Consider the following 26,034-nt stretch of genomic DNA (forward strand, 5'->3'; position numbering starts at 1 on the left):
TAGTAGTCATAGTCAGCAGGGGAAAGAACCAGGTGGACAAATTCTATTTTGTGAGACCTTTACCTCTCCAAGAATGGAGAGAAAGTAGTCCATGCTATGCCTAGGAGGACATGGTCTAAGCTGGGCTGTGCATTTCTGGAAGTCCCCTTAGGGAGATGACCCATTTCTCTGAAAATGGAGGTCGAAGGAGACATTCCGTAAACATGACGGGTGTGAAGTAATTAATCATCATCTCTGCTGGTTGTCTGGAGCAGTTTCCTGTGATTTACTGGATAATAGGAACACCTTGATTCTCTGGCCTGTTAATATGAATCTCAACAGGTGTTTAATTTGGTAATGCGTTCCACATTGACACATTACTTGGCACATTATTTGACACATTATTTGACAGTTTTTCTTTTGGCTTCTAATCAAAAATCACTATGGTTTTCACGCACACACAAACACACACGCACGCATTCACGCACACACACTCTCTCTCTCCTTCTGGCCCTCCTGCTTCTTTCTCTCCTCTTTCCTTCTCTCCCTCCAGCTCTTTCCCTTCTGCTCTCTCTCCTCTCCCTCCTGCTTTCTCTCTCGCCTCTCTCCTTCTCTCTCCAGCTCTCTCTCCCTCCTGCTTTCTCTCGCCTCTCTCCTTCTCTCCCTTTCTCTCTCCTCTCTCCTTCTCTCCCTCCTGCTTTCTTTCTCCTCTCTCCTCTTCCCTCCCTCCAACTCTCTCTCCTCTTTATTCCCTCCCACCTGCATTCTCTCTCCAGCTCTCCTTCTCTCCAGCTCTCCTTCTCTCCCTTCTGCTCTCTCCTCTCCCTCCTCCTCTCTCGCTCTCCTCTCCCTCTCTACTTCTCACCCTCCTGCTCTCTCTCCTTCTCTCCCTCCTGCGCTCTCTCTCTCTCCTCTCTCTGAACCCATAACTACTGATCCCACAGGAAATGCTTCAGTCAAGCAGCTATAACTTCTCAGAAGCAATATCTCTCTCTCCATCTATCTCTCTCTTTCCCTCTATACCTCTCACTCTCTTTCTCTCTCTCAATCTTTCAGGATTGATGTGACAAATCACTGTTACAAGAAACACACAAACACACACATTATCCAGACAGTCATTATCTGGGACAGAATGGGCAGCAGACTGTCAAAGGTGGGTTCATTTTATTGTGAGAAAACATAACAAAATTACGCATGTCTTTAATTCTCAGTATTTCACATGAAAAACAACAAGTCATGATATTTACAAGAATTTGTAAGGAGAATACTGAAACAAAATGAGATTAGATTATCAGTCATCAAAACACTTTTTCTGAAAAAGGCTAATCCCATGATAATGAACACTGAGCTATATTTCCCCAACAACATTATTCTGTGACAAATCTGCCATTGGTGGGGAGGAGTGTCAGTTGAGCTGAGGAGGCTTTCTAAGGAAACATAGGGAGACCGGTAGGGAGACCATTAGCTCGACAGTAAGATCAAAGCTACTACTTTAAACTGCATTCAATTGACTGCAGCTCTGTTAAACCTCAAAGCCTGAAAATAACAGCTACACACTCAGACTAGAAACACTCCAAACCTGACATACTGTAGGGGTTTTATCTCGTTTCCCTCCCCTTCTCATGTTGGTCCTTCCATGTCACAAGGCAGGAGGATTGAGACCCAGTTAGACAGAGAGAAAGAAAGAAAGAAAGAAAGAAAGAAAGAAAGAAAGAAAGAAAGAAAGAAAGAAAGAAAGAAAGAAAGAAAGAAAGAAAGAGAGAAAGAGAGAGAGAGAAAGGTTGGGTGGGGTGGGGTGGGGGGACACGTGAAGAGGCTCAGTACACCTCACATGATAACTGGGCCTACAGCGTCTGTATGGGATGAGAACTAAACTGAAGAACACAAGTACTCTTTACTGGTCCTCAATAACAGCAGTGGTGAAAAAAGTACCCAATTCTAATACTTAAAGTAGGAGTAAAAGTAAAGACACCTTACTAGAAAATGACTCAATTAAAAGTTAAAGTAAAATACTACTTGAGAAAAAGTCTAAAAGTATTTGGTTTAAAATATACTTAAGTATAAAACATAAATGTATTGCAAAAATATACTTAAGTATCAAAAGTTAAATTATAAATCATTTTAGGAAATTTAAATGATTTATACTTATACTTTTGATACTTAAGTATATTTTAGCAATACATTTATGTTTTATACTTAAGTATATTTAAAACCAAATACTTTTAGACTTTTTCTCAAGTACTTTTTTACTATTTTATTAAGCAAAGAAGACAGCACAATTTTCTTGTATTTTTATTTATTTACGGATAGCCAGGGGACAACTCCAACACTCAGACATCATTTACAAACGATGCATTTGTGTTTAAATGAATACGCCAGATCAGAAGCAGTAAGGATGTCCAGGGATGTTCTCTTGATCAGTGTGTGAATTGGACCATTTTCCTGTCCTGCTAAGCATTCAAAATGTAATGAGTACTTTTGGGTGTCAGGGAAAATGTATGGAGTAAAAAGTACATTCTTTTCCTTAGGAATGTAGTGAAGTAAAAGTAAATGTTGTGAAAAAAAACTACTTAAATAGTACTTTAGAGCATTTTTACTGAAGTACTTTACACAACTAAATAACAAGTGATACAAGTCAGTATTCGTGGAAACCGGACACCGACCACTAGGGGCAACATTGAGCACTGTTACCTTCAAGTAGGTTTCAGTTTTGCTAGAGTGTTGTGGACAGGGACTTCAGATGGGCACAAGCATCTGCCTCTGATTCCAAAGGTTGCAACTTTGAATCCAGTGGTAGATAGTTGTTTTTGAGATTTTTGTTTTAACCCTATCCTAAACCTTAGGAGTTAACGACCTAACCTTTTTTATGTAATTTTAGCAGACACTTTTATCCAGAGCAACTTACAGTAAGTAATGAACACTTACATTTTCATACTGGTCCCCCATGGGAATCAAACACTCAACCCTGGTGTTGCAAGCATCATGCCACCAGGAAGTTAATGACAAAACTTAACCTTAAACACTTTGAAATGTGATGAGATTCAGCTGCAGTATCAGATGGATATGTCAGAAATCAAATGAAGAACACTTGGCTTCATCAAATGTCTTGTATCTGGTATCAGTTGTTTTGCCTTATGTTCTGCCTCATTGGTTGCCTTGGTGATTAGAAAATCCAGACAAACCTGTTTTTGACTGGAATCTGGTATTGTTGTTGGGACGCAGTGCCATAGAGTGGAAAACCCCTCAATTTGCAAGCATAAACAAAAACACTGTCTGTCACTGAATAAACAACCAAACAGACAAAAATCTAAGCAGCACCTAAACAACAGCTATTGAGTTGCTAGGGGAAACAGGAATGAACATTGAAAGACCGTAACTTTTCTTCTGCTTTCTACAAGTTATGCTGCAGCCATTTGATGAAGTTTTCCGTCATCGTGCGTCCAATCAGGAAGTCGGTTGGCCACACCGTGAACATGAGGGCGCCGTGGAAACCGCTGGCGTAGTGTTCGTGCGTCACCTCCACACCGGCGCGTCGCAGGCGCGCAGCATACATCACCCCATCGTCCCGCAGCACGTCATACTCACACGTCAGAACGTAGGCCTTGGGTAGCGAGCGTAAAGCAGCGTCTGGGACCAGAAGGGGCGAGGCCCGGGGGTCAGCGATGGAGCGCGATGGCCCGTCCGACCCCGCCCCTCCAGCCGACAACGCCACGACCGGAGCGCTGTAGTTGTACTCCCCCCGGTAGGACTCTGGCAGGAAGGCACTCCAGTTGACGAATTTGAGCAGAGCAGCGGACTCTGGGCTGTTGTGAGTGTTGGTCATCATGGCTCTGAAGAAGGTCTTGTCACTGGTGAAGTACTCGCTCCAAAAGCGCACCATTAGGGTGCGGGGCAGGATAGGCATGTTCTGGTTCTGCTGGTAGGACGGGGTATTGAGGTCCAGAGCCTGTAGCACAGGGTAGAGCAGGGCCTGGACCTTCAGCTGCAGCTGCTGTTCTGGATCCTGCTGTAGCTGTAGAGACACACACACACACACACACACACACACACACACACACACAGAGACACACACACACACACAGAGACACAGACACAGACACAGACACACACACACACACACACACACACACACACACACACACACACACACACACACACACACACACACACACACACACACACACACACACACACACACACACACAACTTACTGTTCTGTCCTGTACTGCAGTCTTGGATGGCTCCTCCTAATCTCAGCTAATTAAAACAACAGTGGATAGATAATACTGCCGCTAACACACACACACACACAATAACAGCTAACCTACTGGGACACACACACACACACACACACACACACACACACACACACACACACACACACACTAACAGCTAACCTGCTGGGACACGGCTGCAGCCAGGTTTCCCCCGGCGCTGTCCCCAGACACAGCGATGCGTCCTGGGTCTACAGTGTACTGTGCCAGGACCACCCTCTGGAGGAAGTGCTTCACCACCCGGTACACATCTTCATACGGGACAGGGAAGTGGTGCTCTGGGGCCAGGCGGTACCTGGGTGGACACAAGGGAGGGGTCAGAGGTCAACGTCCTCTCACCTGAAAACTGGTGTCTGTAACAGCTGAGGTAGCTACAGTTAAATGATAACAATATGCAAATCTATAAATGTCATGTACACTATGGAAGTCAATATGTTACCTAAGCCAACTGGGGGTAGAAGAATAAGGACATAGTGACTAATCTCTATACAAACTCAACAATAAGGACATAGTGACTAATCTCTATACATACTACTAGTATAGACATCAAGCACCTCTGACTCACTGGTTGTGGCCCAGGTGTTAACTTCACTACAGTACTTCTAACTTGTCATGTTGTGTTGACATTACTAAAGCAAAACATCCTAATCCGGGTATGATCAGTGTACTGTATGGGATCAATCTAATCAGGGACCAGAGGCTAGCTGATACAAGAGCATTGTTTTCATTAGCTGGTTTAGAGATGAAAGGTAAGTCATATAATGATACTGTATAATACAGTCATATGACTCAGCCCATTAACGTTATCAAACAAATATATAAAAACATTTTAGCATTGGAACATCGACACATTGTTGGCAGGAATTTGGCTTTCAGTTTGCACACATACAGTACCCCCACACACATGCAGCCATACTTTCACAGAGGGAATCACAGATGTAATGTTGTGTAAAAAGTGCTTCTTCTCTCTCACTTTGAGAAAGCAAGAGAGCGAGAGAGCGAGAGAGGGCATGAAAAAGATTAAAGGGGATAGTAAAAGGTTCTGAAAGAGAAATAGGGGGTAGATGAGAACGAGATGGAGAAATAAAGACGTGACAGTGCTGCTACTGAGGGTGAAGATGTTGATTTGACAGAAAAATCCTGGTGAGACAGTAATAAAAGCCTGGTAAGACAGTAATAAAAGCCTGGTGAGACAGTAATAAAAGCCTGGTGAGACAGTAATAAAAGCCTGGTGAGACAGTAATAAAAGCCTGGTGAGACAGTAATAAAAGCCTGGTGAGACAGTAATAAAAGCCTGGTGAGACAGTAATAAAAGCCTGGTGAGACAGTAATAAAAGCCTGGTGAGATAGTAATAAGCGGCAGGTAGCCTAGTGGTTAGAGCGTTGGACTAGTAACCGAAAGGTTGCAAGATCGAATCCCTGAGCTGACAAGGTAAAAATCTGTCATTCTGCCCCTGAACAAGGCAGTTAACCCACTGTTCCTAGGCTGTCATTGAAATTAAGAATTTGTTCTAAACTGACTTGCCTGGTAAAATATATATATTTTTTAAGCCTGGTGAGACAGTAATAAAAGCCTGGTGAGACAGTAATAAAAGCCTGTCAGCTCAGTGTGAGGATAGCTACTATATTTCTCTATCCAGACAGACACACAGGTGTATCACAACATGTTCAGCTACTGCTGCTCTCTGAGCCAAAGATAGCACGTGTGTGTGTGTGTGTGCATTTGTTATAAAAGGAAAGTGATTTTTAGATAACAAGCCAAAAGAGAAACAGTCAAACAATGTGTCAATGTGGAACGCATTACCAAATTAAAACACCTGTTGAGATTCATATAAACACACATATATGTGTGTTTCTGTGCTTGCATGAGTGCATGTATTTACAGTGCCTTCAGTAAGTATTCACACCCCTTTACTTTTTCCACATTTGTTGTGTTACAGCCTGAATTTAAAATTCATTAAATTGATATGTTGTGTCAATGATCTACACAAAATACCCCAAAATATCAAAGTGGAATTATGTTTGTAGAAATGAATCAAAGGCTGCAGCAAAGTACAGAATAGAAATTAATTAAATAATTTAAAGCTGAAATATCTTGAATTAATAGGTATTTAACCTCATTGTTAGAGCAAGCCTAAACAAGTTTCATGGACTCATTCTGTGTTCAATAATACTGGTTAACATGATTTTTTTAATGACTACACCATCTCTGTACCCCACTCATACAGAAAATTGTAAGGTCCCTGAATCAAGTAGTAAATTTCAAGCACAGATTCAGCCTCAACTACCAGGATAGCTTTTCAATGCTTCACAAAGAAGGGTACCGATTGTGTAAATAAAATAAAAAGCAGATGCTGAGTATCCCTTTGAGGATGGTAAAGTTATTCATTAGGCTTTGGATGGTGTGTCAATACACCCAGCCACTACACGGATACAGGCATCCTTCCTAACTCAGTTGCTGGAGAGGAAGGAAACCACTCAGGCCAATGGTGATTTTAAAACAGTTACAGAGTTTAATGGTTGTGATATGAGAAAACTGAGGATGGATCAACAACGTTGTAGCTACTCCACAATACTAACCTAAATGACAGAGTGAAAATAAGGAAGCCTGTACAGAATACAAATATTCCAAAACATGCATTCTGTTTGCAACAAGGCACTTAGGTAATAATGCCAAAAATGTGGCAAAGAAATAAACATTTGTCCTGAATACAAATCAGATCAAATTAAATTTGATCAAATCAAATTGTATTGTCACATACACATATTTAGCAGATGTTATTGCGGATGTAGCGAAATGCTTGTGGTGTAGTGAAATGCTTGTACAAAATGTCATGTTTGGGCCAAATCCAACACATTGCTGAGTACAACTCTTCAGCATTGGGCCAGTAACCGAAAGGTTGCTGGGTTGAATCCCCGAGCTGACAAGGTAAAAATATGTCGTTCTGCCCCTGAGCAAGGCAGTTAACCCACTGTTCCCTGGGCGATGAAGACGTGGATGTCGATTATGGCAGCCCCCCGCACCTCTCTGATTCAGAGGGGTTGGCTTAAATGCGGAAGACACATTTCAGTTGAATACATTCAGTTGTATTTTTGGGGATAAAGAGAAACGGAATACAGCTATAAGCACAGGCATAATCCTAGAGGAAAACCTGGTTCAGTCTGCTTTCCAAAAGACACTGGTAGACTAATTCACCTTCCAGCAGGACAATAACCTAAAACACAAGGCCAAATCTACACTTGAGTTGCTTACCAAGATGACATTGAATGTTCTTGAGTGGCCTATGGCAAGACTTGAAAATGGCTGTCTAGCAATGATCAACAACCAACTTGACAGAGCGTGAAGAATGCTTCTAGAAAGTATGGACTCGTGTTTTATTTTTATTTTATTTTACAAGGCAAGTCAGTTAAGAACAAATTCTTACTTTCAATGACAGCCTAGGAACAGTGGGTTAATTGCCTTGTTCAGGGGCAGAACGACAGATTTGTACCTTGTCAGCTCAGGGATTCAATCTTGCGACCTTTCGGTTACTAGTCCAACGCTCTAACCACTAGGCTACACTGCCGCCCCTTGTGTAAATTAGATATTTCTCTATTTCATTTTCAATGAATTTGCAAATATGTATAAAAACATGTTTTCACTTTGTCATTATGGGGTATTGTGTGTAGATGGGTGAGACACCAACAAAATGTGGAATAAGTCACGGAGTATGAATACTTTCTGAAGTCTCTGTATGTATTCCAAAAAAAATGTTAAAGTACTTTTTCACACTTTTACAAATGTAAACAACCAGATGTTCATCTTCTGCCTATCTGTCCTTTCACAGCAGCCTGTTAGACAAGATATACAGTATAACATATGGAACACTGATACCAAACGTGTGTCAGATATACAGTACATCAAATATATACTCACTCTACAGACACCACCACAGAGTTAAGATCAATGACCATCTGCCTAGCTAGGAGGTCGTATGGTCCCATTCCTACACAAAGAGAGGAGAGAGAAGAGAGAGCCGTCAAAGACAATATTATCTAATAGCATCTTACATCGTCAAGAGCTACAAAGTACTCAATAGTATCTTGAGCAGTATCTTGCGCATCTCATGCTCAATAGGCTTGTAGTCATGGCAAGTCACACACACACACACACACACACACACACACACACACACACACACACACACACACACACACACACACACACACACACACACACACACACACACACACACACACACACACACACACACACACACACAGCAGATTGCAGGCACAACATGACACTTGTCGCATGTCAAATAATTGCCTTTGGTTACCAGGGGGTTACCACGGTCTGTGTGTTGAACAGCTTGAACAGAGTGTATGTTCCTCAGGAGAGGTGGAGGGTGAACAGAGTGTATATGAATTCGATAGTAAACTGTAGAATACTACAGTAAATACTACCGTGCTATCTGCAACAACAAAAAACACTGTTGTACATACTACAGTAATGCCTGCAAAAATCTTTTTTTTAACTATAGTAAATACTACAGTATTTAAAGATGGACTATGCAGAAATCGCGTTGCCATTTCCTGGTTGCTAAAATGTGAATAGTTTGCCTAATTTCAGTTTATGTGACAAAACAAGCAGGTAAAGTGTAGAGAACCATTGTACCATCTATTCCACTGGGAAATAATGTTATAACTTATAGACTGTGTGCATGATCCCATCTGGTTTGCACTTAGTGGGACTATCATTTGTTTTTCAACAGGACAATGACCCAAAACGCACCTCCAGGCTGTGTAAGGGCTATTTGACCAAGAAGGAGAGTGATGGAGGGCTGCATCAGATGACCTGGCTTCCACAATCACCCGACCTCAACTCAATTCAGATGGTTTGGGATGAGTTGGACCGCAGAGTGAAGGAAAAGCAGCCAACAAGTGCTCAGCATATGTGGGAACTCCTTCAAGACTGCTGAAAAGGCATTCCAGGTGAAGCTGGTTGAGAGAATGCCAAGAGTGTACAAAGCTATCATCAACGCAAAGGGTGGCTATTTGAAGAATCTCAAATATAAAATATATTTTGATTGGTTTAACACTTTTTTTTATTACTATATTATTACATATGTGTTATTTCATAGTTTTGATGTCTTCACTATTAATCTACAATGTAAAAAATAGTAAAAATATAGAAAAAACCTTGAATAAGTACGTGTTCTAAAACTTGACCGGTACTGTAAGTAAACATATTGTATTTCAGCATTTTGATGCTGGTGTAGAAAACTGAAAGTAAAAGATACAAAAACGAAACTTAAGACGGAGAAGCAAATAATCAAATCATATTTGTCACTTGTCGAATACAAATAATTGCAGTGAAATGCTTAGTTAAAGCCCTTAACAATGCAGTTCAAGAAATAGAGTTAAGAAAATATTTACTAAATAAACTAAAGTAATAAAAAATAAAAAAATAAACACAATAAAATAACAATAACGAGGCTATATACAGGGGGTTCCGGTACCGAGTCAGTGTGCGGGGGCACCGGTTGGTTAGTTGAGGTAATTTGTACATGTATGTAGGGGTGAAGTGACTATGCATAGATAATAAACAGCAAGTAGCAGCAGAGTACAAAAGAAATGGGGGGGTCAATGCAAATAGTCCTGGTGGCCATTTGATTAATTGTTCAGCAGTCTTATGGCTTGGTGGTTGAAGCTGTTAAGGAGCCTTTTGGAGACTTGGCACTCCAGTACCGCTTGCCGTGCGGCAGCAGAGAGAACAGTCTATGACTTGGGTGACTGGAGTCTTCTACAATGATGGTGTTGGAGTCGTGCTTGGCCGCTCAGTCGTGGGTGAACAGGGAGTACAGGAGGAGACTAAGCACGCACCCCTGAGGGGCCCCAGTGTTGTGGCTCAGCGTGGCAGATGTGTTGTTGCCTACCCTTACCACCTGGGGGTGGCCCATCAGGAAGTCCAGGATCCAGTTTCAGAGGGAGGTGTTTAGTCCCAGGGTCCTTAGCTTAGTGATGAGCTTTGAGGACACTATGGTGTTGAACGCTGAGCTGTAGTTAATGAATAGCATTCTCACATACTGTAGGTGTTCCTTTTGTCCAGGTGGGCAGTGAGGAGTGCGATTGAGATTGCGTCACCTGTGGATCTGTTGGTGCGGTATGCGAATTGGAGTGAGTCTAGGGTTTCCGGGATGATGGTGTTGATGTGAGCCATGACCCGCCTTTCAAAGTACTCCATGGCTACCGACGTGGTGCTAATAGAGCACAAAGGACAGATTCACCGCTTCTTAGACTTGCTTTCAATAAGAATGACAGATCTATAACGTACATTTCTATCTGAATTTGGTTAGGTCGCCCAAAAGTGACATATTGCAGCTTTAATTTGCATATACCCGGCCCATTCCCCTCCCCCATATCGCTGGGGCCTTTGGTTATTTCTTGTCTGGATTCCCAGTGCTGACATTCAGCCCACTGAACCTCTCCGACATTACATTGTGGACGGGTGGGTGCATGGATGGATGGATGGATGAATTATTATTATTTTTATTTTTTTCACTTTTATTTAACCAGGTAGGCCAGTTGAGGACATGTTCTCATTTACAACTGCGACCTGGCCAAGATAAAGCAAAGCAGTGTGACAAAAACAACAGAGTTACACGTGGGATAAACAAACGTACAGTCAATAGCACAATAGAAAGATCTGTATACAGTGTGTGCAAATGAAGTAAGGAGGTAAGGCAATAAATAGGCCAATAGTGGCGAAGTAATTACAATTTAGCAATTAACACTGGATTGATAGATGTGCAGATGAGGATGTGTAAGTAGAAATACTGGTGTGCAAAAGAGCAGAAAAACAAAAACAAATATGGGGATGAGGTAGATGGTTGGATGGGCTATTTACAGATGGGCTGTGTACAGGTGCAGTGATCTGTGAGCTGCTCTGACAGCTGATACTTAAAGATAGTGAGGGAGATATGAGTCTCCAGCTTCAGTGATTTTTGCATATCGTTCCAGTCATTGGCAGCAGAGAACTGGAAGGAAAGACGACCAAAGGAGGAATTGGCTTTGGGGATGACCAGTGAAATATACCTGCTGGAGCGAGTGCTATGAGTGGGTGTTGCTACGTTGACCAGTGAGCTGAGATAAGGCGGAGCTTTACCTAACAAAGACTTATACATGACCTGGAGCCAGTGGGTTTGTGGACGAATATGTAGCGAGGACCAGCCAACGAGAGCATAGAGGTCGCAGTGGTGAGTAGTATATGGGGCTTTGGTGACAAAACAGATGGCACTGTGATAGACTGAATCCAATTTGCTGAGAGAGTGTTGGAGGCAATTTTGGAAATGACATCGCCGAGGTCAAGGATGGGAAGGATAGTCCATTTTATGAGGGTATATTTGGCAGCATGAGTGAAGGAGGCTTTGTTACGAAATAGGAAGCCGATTCTAGATTTAATTTTGGATTGGAGATGCTTAATATGAGTCTGGAAGGAGAGTTTACAGTCTAGCCAATATGTAGTTGTCCACATATTCTAAGTCAGAACCGTTAAGAGTAATGATGCTAGTCGGGCGGGCAGGTGCAGGCAGCGATTGGTTGAAGAGCATGCATTTAGTCTTACTAGCATTTAAAAGCAGTTGGAGACCACTGAAGGAGTGTTGTATGCCATTGAAGCTCGTTTGGAGCTTTGTTAACACAGTGTCCAAAGAAGGGCCAGATGCATACAGAATGGTATCGTCTGCATAGAGGTGGATCAAAGAATCACCCGCAGCAATGAGTGGATGGATGGATGTGGGTGAATGGATCAGTGGATGGATGGATAAATATACTGTATAGATATAAGCCTTGACTAATTGCTTGCTTGGTAGATGGATTAATTACCAAGCACCTAATGGCTACTCACTGGCGCTGCCCAGGCACCATCCTCCTCCATGCAGGTATATGACTGCTCTCCTCAGCTCAGTGTCGCCGCCCTGCAGTTTGGGCTGGTACACCACCACCTCCACCCCATCAAACAGCTCCTCTGTGACGTGCACACGTTGGTCTGACACGGGCACCACCCGCTCAGCGAACGTGATGAACATCATCACCCCCATGTAGTCCTTCAACCCCACCAGCTCACTGAAGTCTGCCTGCAGAGAGAGATGAAGAGGTATGTTGGAGCAGAGAGGTAGAGAGAGATGCAGGGATAGAGAGAAAGAAAATGGCATACAGTTATGAGGGATGTTGTGAGGGTGGACAAAAACAGAGGGAGAGAGAGAAAGAGAGATATGGATCGATAAAAATAAAGAAAAATGAGTCTGTTTCAAATCTGAGGGAATCAGATGATCATTACATAACAATGCAATCTAAACAGGAGAGGAACAAGCAGGGGATTAAAGGGCTTTCCCCTGAGTCTTGTGAGCTTCAGAGAGAATCTACAGTAGAGGGTTCCAGCTGTCCACCAGAGAGAATCTACAGTAGAGGGACCCAGCTGTCCACCAGAGAGAATCTACAGTAGAGGGTCCCAGCTGTCCACCAGAAGGAATCTACAGTAAAGGGTTCCAGCTGTCCACCAGAGGGGATCTACAGTAGAGGGACCCAGCTGTCCACCAGAGGGGATCTACAGTAGAGGGTTCCAGCTGTCCACCAGAGAGAATCTACAGTAGAGGGTTCCAGCTGTCCACCAGAGAGGATCTACAGTAGAGGGTTCCAGCTGTTCACCAGAGAGGATCTACAGTAGAGGGTTCCAGCTGTCTACCAGAGAGGATCTACAGTAGAGGGCCCCAGCTGTCCACCAGAGGGAATCTACAATAGAGGGTTCCAGCTGTTTACCAGAGAGAATCTACAGTAGAGGGCCCCAGCTGTCCACCAGAGAGAATCTACAGTAGAGGGCCCCAGCTGTCCACCAGAGAGAATCTACAGTAGAGGGCCACAGCTGTCCACCAGAGGGGATCTACAGTAGAGGGTCTCAGCTGTCCACCAGAGAGGATCTACAGTAGAGGGCCCCAGCTGTCCACCAGAGAGAATCTACAGTAGAGGGCCCCAGCTGTCCACCAGAGGGGATCTACAGTAGAGGGTCTCAGCTGTCCACCAGAGAGGATCTACAGTAGAGGGTTCCAGCTGTCCACCAGAGAGAATCTACAGTAGAGGGTTCCAGCTGTCCACCAGAGAGAATCTACAGTAGAGGGTTCCAGCTGTCCACCAGAGAGGATCTACAGTAGAGGGTTCCAGCTGTCTACCAGAGAGGATCTACAGTAGAGGGCCCCAGCTGTCCACCAGAGAGGATCTACAGTAGAGGGTTCCAGCTGTCTACCAGAGGGGATCTACAGTAGAGGGTTCCAGCTGTCCACCAGAGGGGATCTACAGTAGAGGGTTCCAGCTGTCCACCAGAGAGAATCTACAGTAGAGGGTTCCAGCTGTCCACCAGAGAGAATCTACAGTAGAGGGCCCCAGCTGTCCACCAGAGGGGATCTACAGTAGAGGGTTCCAGCTGTCCACCAGTGGGGATCTACAGTAGAGGGTTCCAGCTGTCCACCAGAGGGGATCTACAGTAGAGGGTTCCAGCTGTCCACCAGAGGGAATCTACAGTAGAGGGCCCCAGCTGTCCAACAGAGGCCCCTGCTGTCCAACAGAAGCCCCAGCTGTCCAACAGAAGCCCCAGCTATCCAACAGAAGCCCCAGCTGTCCAATAGAAGCCCCAGCTGTCCAACAGAAGCCCCAGCTGTCCAACAGAGGCCCAGTCATCACATGCTGTGGTGGGGAGGCTAAGGACCCAGTTGCATAAAACGTCTTTAAACTATTCCCTTAGGTAAGGGATAATTATTACTTAAGGTTAAACCTTAAGAGAAACAGTTAAGCTGTGTTATTCAACTGGGCTCAGGGCTGGGCCAGGGGTTGACTGGGGCCAATCAGCTGACTACTGAGATCTCCTCATCCACTCCCTGTGCTCCCCAGAGTAGGATTATGTCGCCCCTAAATCCACTGATCTTAAAGTGTTGTGTTACATCCTTACAGTATAAGGATTTGGGGAGGGTAAGCTGCTAGCTCCATGTCTAGCGTAATGTTGTAACTTTCTAGCCAGAGGGTGGTCTCAGAGCTGACCTATTCTTCTGGAAGCTTGCAACTAGAATTATTCATCATTATTATAATTGTTTAATCCTCAATATCCCCATTGAACTGGGTCCAGATAAAAATGTTGTCCAGTCTAGAAAAATCAACTAAAATATTATCTCCAAATTATTATACAGTATAAATTGATTATAAAGCAGACAATATTTCACTCTGTCTCGGTTGAGTGAGAGAATTGACCTAAATAAAAAAAATTAGCATGTGTATGATGGGGTAAACTTCCTCAGGTATTCAATCAGCGATTTGTATTAAATCTTGACAACTTCATTATCCACGGTCATGCCTGTCTCGCAAAAGGTCAAGCCTTTTCTGACATATTTTGGCCGGTGAATGGCACCCATATAAATATCAACAGAGAACATTGATTGGATTGATTTTGGTAGAAACGTTAACGATTTGTGCTTTTTGACGTCGGTCCAGTTAAATATATATATATATATATAAAAATAAAAAAAATTGACATGAAATGCACTATGAATTATGTGGGTTGAATGCTGTAACAACACAGAATCAAACTATGAATAAAAGTCCCATGATGATAGTGACTGTCCATAACTGCTTATCACTTATTAACCATCATTTATTTACATGACTTTACTTTAATTAAATATTTCAGTCTTGTGTATATTAAATTTGTTTTATTTGATGACTTTATTATTTCATTCCAAGTCATCATCTCATCTCTGTAGAGCTGCTGCCTATGCTGTCTGACAAAATCACTATTTTTGTTGTTCTTCAATGTAAATAAGGCATTCAGTACTTTTATGACTGCCGAATATCACCGATCAGATCATGTATTTTCAGGTAGAGATACCTCGCGAAGCAATTCCTCTCTATCCCTCTTGATCATGAGTTCTTATCTCCTTCGCTGGTCTACTGCATACAGACCGGACAAGTAGGCGCGTAATGGATTATGGTCATTGTAGTTAATTACCACATTTTCTGAGCTAAACTATGTAGAATATTGGCCTGTTGGAAACTACAACTCCCAACTGCATTGCACAGTTCGGCCTTGATCCAATTTATCTCTAGAGAAACAGCGTATTGAGCTCAAACAAAAAAACAGAACGAAATGGAATTCAAATAATTGAACCGACATGGTCAATTAGTTGTTTAAAAAAAATTTAAAAACAGAAATGTTGGTTAATCGCTCAGCACTTGGAAAGGTAGCACAAGAACTCCGAAAGAAAAAAAAGTCATTTGAAATCATCAACCCAAACCAGGTGGCACAGACCCTTTCTCCTCCTAAATGTCACGTCCTGACCAGTAAAGGGGTTATTTGTTATTGTAGTTTGGTCCGGATGTGGCAGGGGGTGTTTGTTTAGAGTGTTTCGGGGTTTGTTGGGCTATGTTTATCTAGTATGTCTAGTTCTATGTTTAGTTAATGGGGTTGACCTTCAATTGGAAGCAGCTGCTCCTAGTTGCTTCTAATTGAAGGTCCTATTTAAGAGGGGTGTTTTTCTGTGGGATTTTGTGGGTAGTTGTTCCTTGTTTAGTGTTTGTGCACCTGACAGGACTGTTTTGTTTTGTTCTTTTTTTGTATACGTATTTAGTTGTTTCTCCTTCTTCAAAATAAAAAGAAGATGAGTATACATATTCCCGCTGCGTTTTGGTCAAATCCTTACGACAACCGTGACACTAAAGCAAATTTGCGGGTGTTAAAATCTCGGTGTTGAGGTAAAAAGTATTATGAGTGTTATATTTGAGTGTTGTCCCGCCTGTCCTCCGGCCCAGCCCGATTGGCCCGCCTGTCCTCCGGCCCAGCCCGAGTGGCCCGCCTGTCCTCCAGCCCAGCCCGAGTGGCCCGCCTGTCCTCCGGCCCAGCCCGAGTGGCCCGCATGTCCTCCGGCCCAGCCCGAGTGGCCCGCATGACCTCCGGCCCAGCCCGAGTGGTCCGTCTGCCAGAGTCAGCCCGAGTTGCCCGTCTGCCCGGCGCAGCTATCGGCGCCACCGAAGTGGGCGACGCGGAAGGTGGAGCGAGGTCCACGTCCTGCACCTGAGCCACCCCCAGGATAGGTGGGTTGGGGAGGGAGGGTGTAGCACAGTGCCGTCGTTGACGGCAGCCACCCTCCCTTATTGTTTAGGAGGATCATTTTTGTTTGGGGGTTTGTTTTTTCTATTAGGTGCATTCCGGGGTCTGCACCTTTAGGGGGGGTACTGTCATGTCCTGACCAGTTAAGGGTTATTTGTTGTTGGAGTTTGGTCAGGATGTGGCAGAGGGTATTTGTTTTATATGGTTTGGGGTGGTAGTGTAGGTAGTAGGTCGTTTTATTTATGTATTCCGGGGGTTTCGGGCACTGCTCTCTGTTTATGTATTTCTATGTTTAGTTAGTTAGTTGTGGGTATAGGTTCTAGGTTCGTTTTCTATGTATAGTTAATTGGGATGGGACTCCCAATTGAAGGCAGGTGTGTTGAGTTGCCTTTGATTGGGAGTCCTATATAATAGGGTGTGTTTGTCTTTGTGTTTGTGGGTAGTTGTTTTTGCACTGCGTTTTGTATAGCCTGCAAAACTGTTGCTGTCATGAGTATCATTTATTGTTTTTCCCTGTGGATGCTTTACTTTTGTTTATTTAAAAAACTATGAGTATCCACATACCCGCTGCAGTTTGGTCAATTCAACACGGCACCTTTTGTGACATACACAATGATAAATAATATACATTTTTCTAAACTAATCCTATCTGTAAGTGGTTGGACGTTTTCCACACGTTATTGAAATGGTTGTTCCAGTTTAGATGGTTAAGAAGTCTCATTTATCAACATTCCCTTCCTTGACAGTCACTCTAACTGCAGTTGCGGTTGATTAAAAGTTCAACTTGTTGGCTATCCTATCTCTGGCTGGATTCCAATAAGAATTATATAACACTTTGCAAGCCAGCATATTGTGACTTGCAGATTTCAGTGTTAGGGAATTAACACCTGTGGTGTTACAGTAATTCGTTTTTTGGGGGTATTGTTTAACACTTTAGCGTGTAAAGCCTTATTTGCATATGTATTTAAAAGGGTGCCAGTACCAACATTTTCAGAGGTGCCAGTACCACCCATGGCTGTGTTGGTTAGTGACAGAGACATAATTATTATATTCAATGGCTTTCAGTCCTGTACCCTTCACCAAGTGACTGCCTGCCTAAGTGAAAGTCTTATAAAAAATGTCATTATTTTTGAAAATACATATCTTTTTTTTTTTGACAACCCCATACTTCAACATCCTAGTTTTACCCTAACACAGTGGTATGAGAAAGTGTAATTGCATCAACTCTAAAGTGATCATTTAAATTGGAATTTACGGCGTTAGGAACCCAACACTCTTGGGGTGTTAGTTTATTTGAGATGGTCAAGTCAGAAAGTGTTAAATGTAGCACTGTATATTGTGTCTACATAAATAAAACATCTCTGGTGTCATGCTGGCGTCTAATTTGGTGGTCTTCCGTCCATAAATACAGCATCGATTTTCTTAATAGGGTCTATAATTAGAACAGATCAGCAGGATTACAATACCTGGATTACCGTTTGACATAATCTGCTGTAACTGTCATTCAGCATGTCTGCATGTACACATCAACTTCAACGGAATCAATGTTAAAATAACACAATATTTTGAATGCACAGCATCTTTACATTTGCCTATAACTAAATATGTTTTTAAGTACAGTAAAACAAAGATATAGCCATTTATTTTATTTCATATATAATAGTCAGCTATGCATAGAAAAAAAGAGAATGTCATCTTTACCATATTTATGTTAGGATAATCAAATCAAACTGTATTTGTCACATGCGCTAAAATACAACAAGTGTAGACCTTACCGTGAAACACTTACTTACAAGCCCTTAACCAACAGTGCAGTTCAAGAAGTGTTAAGAAAATATTTACCAAATAAACTAAACTAATATAATAACAATAACATAACAATAACAATATATAGGGGATACCGGTATATACAGGGGATACCGGTATATACAGCTATATACAGGGGATACCGGTACCGAGTCAGTGTGCTGGGGTACAGGTTTGTCACGGCTGTTCAAAGGATCGGACCAAAATGCAGTGTGTTCGTGGTTCCACATAGTTTATTACCGTGAAACAAAATGCAAACACTAAATACTTGAATACACAAAACAACAAACCGTGACGCAGAGAGAAAACACACTACTCAGGAATGAATCACCCACAAAAACAGGTGGGACAAACATCAACTTAAATATGACCTCCAATTAGAGACAACGACAACCTGCTGCCTCTAATTGGAGATCATACCAAATAAAACTAACATAGAAATACCAAACTAGAAACTGAACATAGAAATACAAAACATAGACAAACCCCCCCATGTCACGCCCTGACCAACTCTACCATAGAAAATAACAACTTACTATGGTCAGGACGTGACAGTACCCCCCCTCCCCAAAGGTGCGGACTACGATTGCACATACACAAAACAAAAACGAACACCCACCCCAAACAACAACCCCCCCCAACAACAAAAACCAAAGGGAGGGTAGGGTGGGTGACAAAAGTCTATAGTGTTACACACAGAACCTTCCTCTCCCTCCGATCCTCCAGCAACGGAGGTGGCTCCAGCTCAGGGCGTGACCTCCGTTCCGCCCGCAGATCCCTCCGCTTCTGTAACACCGGCCTCTGGATCATTATCAGAGGAATCGGACTGTAAATCATTACCAGAAGCTCTGTGCTACAGACCACCACTGGAGGTTCTGGCCTACAGGCCGCCGCTGGAGGATCTTGGCTGCAGGCCGCCGCTGAAGGCTCTGGGCTGCAGGCCACCGCTGAAGGCTCCGGGCTGGGGAGCGCCGCTGGAGGCTCCGGACTATGGAGTGTCGCTGGAGGCTCCGGACTGGGGAGCGTCGCTGGAGGCTCCGGACTGGGGAGCGTCGCTGGAGGCTCCGGACTGGGGAGCGCCGCTGGAGGCTCCGGACTGGGGAGCGTCGCTGGAGGCTCAGGACTGGGGAGCGTCGCTGGAGGTTCCGGGCTGAGATCCGTCTCAGTAGGTTCCGGACTGTAGGCCGTCTCAGTAGGTTCCGGACTGTAGGCCGTCTCAGTAGGTTCCGGACTGTAGGCCGTCTCAGTAGGTTCCGGACTGTAGACCGTCTCAATAGGTTCCGGACTGTAGGCCGTCTCAGTAGGTTCCGGACTGTAGGCCGTCTCAGTAGGTTCCGGACTGTAGGCCGTCTCAGTAGGTTCCGGACTGTAGACCGTCTCAGTAGGTTCTGGACTGTAGGCCGTCTCAGTAGGTTCCGGACTGTAGGCCGTCTCAGTAGGTTCCGGACTGTAGGCCGTCTCAGTAGGTTCCGGACTGAAAAACGTCGCCGGAAGCTCTGGACGGGGAACTGTCGCCGGAAGCTCTGGACTGGGAATGTGCACTGGAATCCTGATGCGTGGTACTGGCCTAGGTGGCGCCAGACTGGTAACATACACCTCAGGGCGAGTGCGGGGAGCAGGAACAGGACACTCCGGATTGGGCATGCGCACTGGAGGTCTGATGCGTGGTACTGGCCTAGGTGGCGCCAGACTGGTAACATGCACCTCAGGGCTAGTGCGGGGAGCAGGAACAGGACACTCCGGACTGGCTCTCTCCGATAAGCACGGGAAGTTAGATCAGGTCTCCACCCTGACATCGACAAACTCCCTGTGTGCCCCCCCAACAAAAATATTTTTTGGGGCTTCCTCTCAGCCTTGCCTCTCGGTGCATATAGAGCCTCGTAGTATCGTCGCTCCCTTTTTGCTGCTTTGATTTCCTCCCTCGGGTGACGATACTCCCCAGCCTGCCTCCAGGGTCCTTTACCATCCAAAATCTCCTCCCAAGTCCATTCCTCCAGATACTCCTTACCACGCTGCTTGGTCCTTTTTTGGTGGGTGATTCTGTCACGGCTGTTCAAAGGATCGGACCAAAATGCAGCGTGGTCGTGGTTCCACATAGTTTATTTACCGTGAAAGAAAATGCAAACACTAAATACTTGAATACACAAAACAACAAACCGTGACGCAGAGAGAAAACACACTACTCAGGAATTAATCACCCACAAAAACAGGTGGGACAAACATCAACTTAAATATGACCTCCAATTAGAGACAACGACAACCTGCTGCCTCTAATTGGAGATCATACCAAACAAAACCAACATAGAAATACCAAACTAGAAACTGAACATAGAAATACAAAACATAGACAAACACCCCCTGTCACGCCCTGACCTACTCTACCATAGAAAATAACAACTTACTATGGTCAGGACATGACAAGGTTAGAGGTCATTTGTACATGTAGGTAGGGCTTAAGTGACTATGCATAGATAATAAACAGTGAGTAGCAGCAGTGTACAAAACACATGGAGGGGGATGAATAGGGAGAGGACCAGAGAATGTTACCTTTACATAGTCCATCTGTAAATTGCCCACCCAATCTATCTACTTCATCCCCATACTGTTTTTATTTAATTTCCTTTTCTGCTCTTTTGCACACCAGTATTTCTACTTGCACATCATCACATGCTCATTTATTACTCCAGTGTTAATCTGCTAAATTGTAATTATTCACTCCTATGGCCTATTTATTGCCTACCTCCTCGTGCCTTTTGCACACACTGTATATAGACTTTCATTTTTTCTACTGTGTCATTGACTTGTTTATTGTGTTATTGGCTTGTTTATTGTTTAGTCCATGTGTAACTCTGTGTTGCTGTCTGTGTCACACTGCTTTGCTTTATCTTGGCCAGGTCGCAGTTGTAAATGAGAACTTGTTCTCAACTAGCTTACCTGGTTAAATAAAGGTGAAATAAAAAAAATAAAAAAATAAAAATGATGTAGTTAGAGGAACAGAGAATGTTACCTTGACTCTCTTTATGTAGGGAGAGGCACAGAAAATTCTACCTTGACTCTCTTTATGTTGGGAGAGGAACAGAAAATGTTACCTTGACTCTCTTTATGTAGGAAGAGGAACAGAAAATGTTACCTTGACTCTCTTTATGTAGGAAGAGGAACAGAAAATGTTACCTTGACTCTCTTTATGTAGGAAGAGGAACAGAGAACGTTACCTTGACTCTCTTTATGTACGGAGAGGAACAGAGAATGCTACCTTGACTCTCTTTATGTACGGAGAGGAACAGAAAATTTTCTACCTTGACTCTCTTTATGTAGTTAGAGAAACAGAGAATGCTACCTTCACTCTCTTTATTTAGGGAGAGGAACAGAGAATGCTACCTTCACTCTCTTTATGTAGTTAGAGGAACAGAGAATGCTACCTTGACTCTCTTTATGTAGTTAGAGGAACAGAGAATGCTGCCTTCACTCTCTTTATGTAGTTAGAGGAACAGAGAATGCTGCCTTCACTCTCTTTATGTAGTTAGAGGAACAGAGAATGCTACCTTGACTCTCTTTATGTAGTTAGAGGAACAGAGAATGCTGCCTTCACTCTCTTTATGTAGTTAGAGGAACAGAGAATGCTACCTTGACTCTCTTTATGTAGTTAGAGGAACAGAGAATGCTACCTTGACTCTCTTTATGTAGTTAGAGGAACAGAGAATGCTGCCTTCACTCTCTTTATGTTGGGTTTGGGAGAGGAAAATAAAAACCTGAAGATAATGGACCCACCCCCACTCCTTCATACCCAGGGTTGTACCACCCCGTCTCCCTCCCTGCCTGTCTCCTCCCCCTCCGTCCCCCACTCCCCTCCTCCCTTCCAGGGTTATACCACCCGGTCCCCTCCCTACCTGTCTCCTCCCCCTCCATCCCCCACTCCCCTCCTCCCTTCCAGGGTTATACCACCCAGTCTCCCTCCCTACCTGTCTCCTCCCCCTCCCCCTCCGTCCCCCACTCCCCTCCTCCCTTCCAGGGTTATACCACCCGGTCTCCCTCCCTACCTGTCTCCTCCCCCTCCGGCCCCCACTCCCCTCCTCCCTTCCAGGGTTGTTCCACCCCGTCTCCCTCCCTACCTGTCTCCTCCCCCTCCGTCCCCCACTCCCTTCCTCCCTTCCAGGGTTGTACCACCCAGTCTCCCTCCCTACCTGTCTCCTCCCCCTCCGTCCCCCACTCCCCTCCTCCCTTCCAGGGTTGTTCCACCCCGTCTCCCTCCCTACCTGTCTCCCCTCTGGACCTTGGGGGGATGGTAGAGGGGACATTGCCGGCGGTTCCCCACTATATGGTCACAATCACAAGTGGCAAGGGTGACAGTACAATATTGGTTGCTTATGGTGTTATTATAGTTCAAGTTTCACCTTCATAGATAATTGTCTAAGAGGTTTGGAGGGTGGGTTCCTCATATTTTAAGCAGCCAAGTTAACTATAATGTATAGCCAAGTTTAGAAGATAAATCCTTTAGAATATAATGTAAATATCTATACGATTCCCATTGACAACGTTAATAGAAATCCTATAGGAGAAAAAAAAAACATTGATATCTGATAGGAACCTATAGGATTCCGAAACAAAAATCCAATTTGATTACAATTAGAATCCAACAGAAATGTTCTATCAGATTTTGGAACCAGTCCTATTGGACTCTATGAGATTCTATCCTATATGGTTTTGTCTTATAGGATCCTTTATGATTCCAATACCAATAGAAAAATGGGGTTGACTGGGGCCAATCAGCTGACTACTGAGATCTCCTCATCCACTCATTTTTACATTTTTTACATTTTAGTCATTTAGCAGACGCTCTTATCCAGAGCGACTTACAGTAGTGAATGCATATATTTCATACATTTTTTTTCCCCGTACTGGTCCCCAGTGGGGGACCCCCCTGTGCTCCCCAGAGTAGGATGATGTCGCCCCTAAATCCACTGATCTTAAAGTGTTGTGTTACCTCCTTACAGTATAAGGATTTGGGGAGGGTAAGCTGCTAGCTCCATGTCTAGCGTAATGTTGTAACTTTCTAGCCAGAGGGTGGTCTCAGAGCTGACCTATTCTGCTCTGAGCATTTATAAGAGGAGAAAGGGTCCTGTGCGTCTATCCGTGCAACCAGGTCCCAGTAAACCTGTGTAGATGATTTCAAATGACGTTTGCCTTTTCTGAGTTTTTACACTACTTTTCCTCATAAATCCATTCAATCAAGGTTCCCTGTTGGCAGTGGCGGTTCTAGCTTGTATGGCTCCCTGGGCAAACCCCCCCCCCCCCCCCTCCTTCAGCGCCCCCTCCACCAAAAGAAAGCACCATTCTGCACTAACTGTAATTTTTATTCAGACATTTGGAACAACAGAAATTAATGATCATAACATTTAAAACTATATAAATATAAATATCAAAAAGAAGTAGCAAAGACAAATAGAAACTAATTTGTGTTGATTTCGCACTCGAGCATCAATGCATTAGACATCCCCCAACACTGTCAACCAAGTCAAGACTAAACCAATTCACCTTGGTGCAGACTGGTTGTATTTTATTCTAATCGATTTCGCACAAACCAGAAAAAAAATGCAACAATATGTCTGTGAAACTATATATTCACAGTGTTATGAATGAATTGTGGTTCATTTGGTAGCATTTCGTCATGTGACTGATTTTACTAATTGCATTAGTACTGTACAAAGTTAGAGGTGTGGTATTTGATAGATTCCCCCTTTCCCCTACCTCGGGATTCTAGTGGGGAGACCTAAGGTCAACCTACCCCCGGACCCTACCTCGGGCTTCCAGTGGGGAGACCTGAGGTCAACCTACCCCCGCACCCTACCTCGGGCTTCCAGTGGGGAGACCTGAGGTCAACCTACCCCCGCCCCCCCTACCTCGGGCTTCCAGTGGGGAGACCTGAGGTCAACCTACCCCCGTCCCTACCTCGGGCTTCCAGTGGGGAGAACTGAGGTCAACCTACCCACGCTCCCCCTACCTCGGGATTCCAGTGGGGAGACCTGAGGTCAACCTACCCCCGTTCCCTACCTCGGGATTCCAGTGGGGAGACCTGAGGTCAACCTACCCCGACCCCTACCCATCTCGTACTTCTGAGTAGGAGACCTTCCCAGGCAGTAGCCTGCCGAGCTCACAAACTAGAATTAGGACGCCCACTCTGACAAGGTTAATTGACCCACAGTCCCACACGGTGACATGATATCATTGACATGACGTGCAAATGAGTGATAGAAAACCAATCATATAAATGTCACGGGCGCCCCATGCTGCCCCGGGCAAGATGCCGCCCATGTCGCCTATACCTAAATCCGCCACTGCCTGTTGGTACTGTATTTATATGCGTGCCATGCACCGGACAAATATGCACCAGAAAAGGCATATTGCTCTTGGACAGAGACAGGCATGACCGTGGATAATTCAATTGTCAAAATTGAATAAAAATATGTGACTGAATACCAGGGGAAGTTCATCCCTTGACCCACATGATCAAAATACATTTGTTTCACTTCTCTCACTTAACCTGGACTGAGTGAAATATTGTTTGCTTAATAAGCAGTTACAATGGGGATATTGAGCATTTTTCAACAAAACAATAATAATAATGAATAATTCTAGTTAGAAGGAATTTAGCCTGGTTTAACACATTTTTTATATTTTATCATTTGAAAGAATAAATACAATGTTGAATTATATCATATCTACATCGATAAACACCTCTGGTGTCATGAATGCTGGGTTATAAACAGTCTGGTGTTCTTCCGTTCATAAATACCCCATCGCTTTTCTTAATAGGGTCTATAATTAGAACAGGTGAGCAAGACTACAATACCTGGATTAGCGTTTGACATAATCTGGTGTAACTGTCATTCAGCATGTCTGTATGTACACATCAACCTCAGCGGAATTCATTTACTAGGCTATAGCCTACTAGGTTATTTACCAAGTCTATTTACCGTGCCAAAGGATTGGCCAATAACCACGTAATTCTAGTCAAACAATAACATCTTAAAACCATACATGTAATTATGCCAATAATGATATTTTATGCATGACTCCCACGCACACCCGAGAAGCGCAGTTTTGTGTACGATCCCGCTATAATAGTAACTTCACAACAATATTTAAAACACATGAACAGGATAAGTCTGCATCAAATATTTTCTGAATCAAAAAACTAATATTCTAGCTCATTGTAAAATCCATTCTTGCATTATTCTTACCAGGTGGCTGAGACTTCTGAAGAAACAGTCGGTCAACATGAGTTTCCATCTCTCCTCTATCTTGTCTGGAATGGGCTGATAAACATAATAAGAGGTGAACGCTCCTAAAGAAAGGAGTAAAAATATGCCTTTCAACTGCATTTTACGAGGAGTCCGTAACTATTGATGGCAGGGTGCAGAAAGAAACTATGTCAGTTTTGCTTATTATCAAGTCACTTAAGTCTGAGCAAAGCGTAATCTTGTATTAATTTTGGAACTGAGCCAGCCAGATATGAAAGCACGTGCAAGAGTTATCTGATCATTATAAGCGAGCATGATCATAGCTTTTCACCGTGACTATCACTGCCTGCGCACAGCGGGCGGTTGTGTCGTATGATTCCCTGTCCTTCACACCCATGGAAATAGAACAATGTGTTAATGCGCGCGGGTGGGTTGAAACGATCGAACTGAAGGGTTAGCACCCCCCTCCCCTTACCCCTCCCTCACTCCACTTGGTCCCCAACCGGGTGAGAAACATGAGCCAGAAAACTTGCTGCGACAGCACCAAAACTTGCTGCGACGGCGCAACTTTCACCACTGCGATGCCCTCTATATTTGTTCGCAGGTTGCA

General features: G+C 43.9%; 1 protein-coding gene across 1 annotated transcript; it reads right to left on the bottom strand.

Moving 5' to 3' along the window:
- Positions 1-1,128: 1,128 nt before the first annotated feature.
- aaad (Arylacetamide deacetylase) lies at positions 1,129-25,580 on the bottom strand. Its single transcript, NM_001140740.1, is given in 3 exon segments — positions 1,129-1,568; positions 12,335-12,370; positions 25,425-25,580. Coding segments are annotated over 3 exon segments (204 nt in total). The 5' UTR covers positions 25,566-25,580; the 3' UTR covers positions 1,129-1,541.
- Between the last annotated feature and the right edge of the window lie 454 nt (positions 25,581-26,034).

The sequence above is a fragment of the Salmo salar genome, chromosome 20, assembly GCF_965601325.2.
Source record: "Salmo salar chromosome 20, fSalSal1, whole genome shotgun sequence".
NCBI lineage: Eukaryota > Metazoa > Chordata > Actinopteri > Salmoniformes > Salmonidae > Salmo > Salmo salar.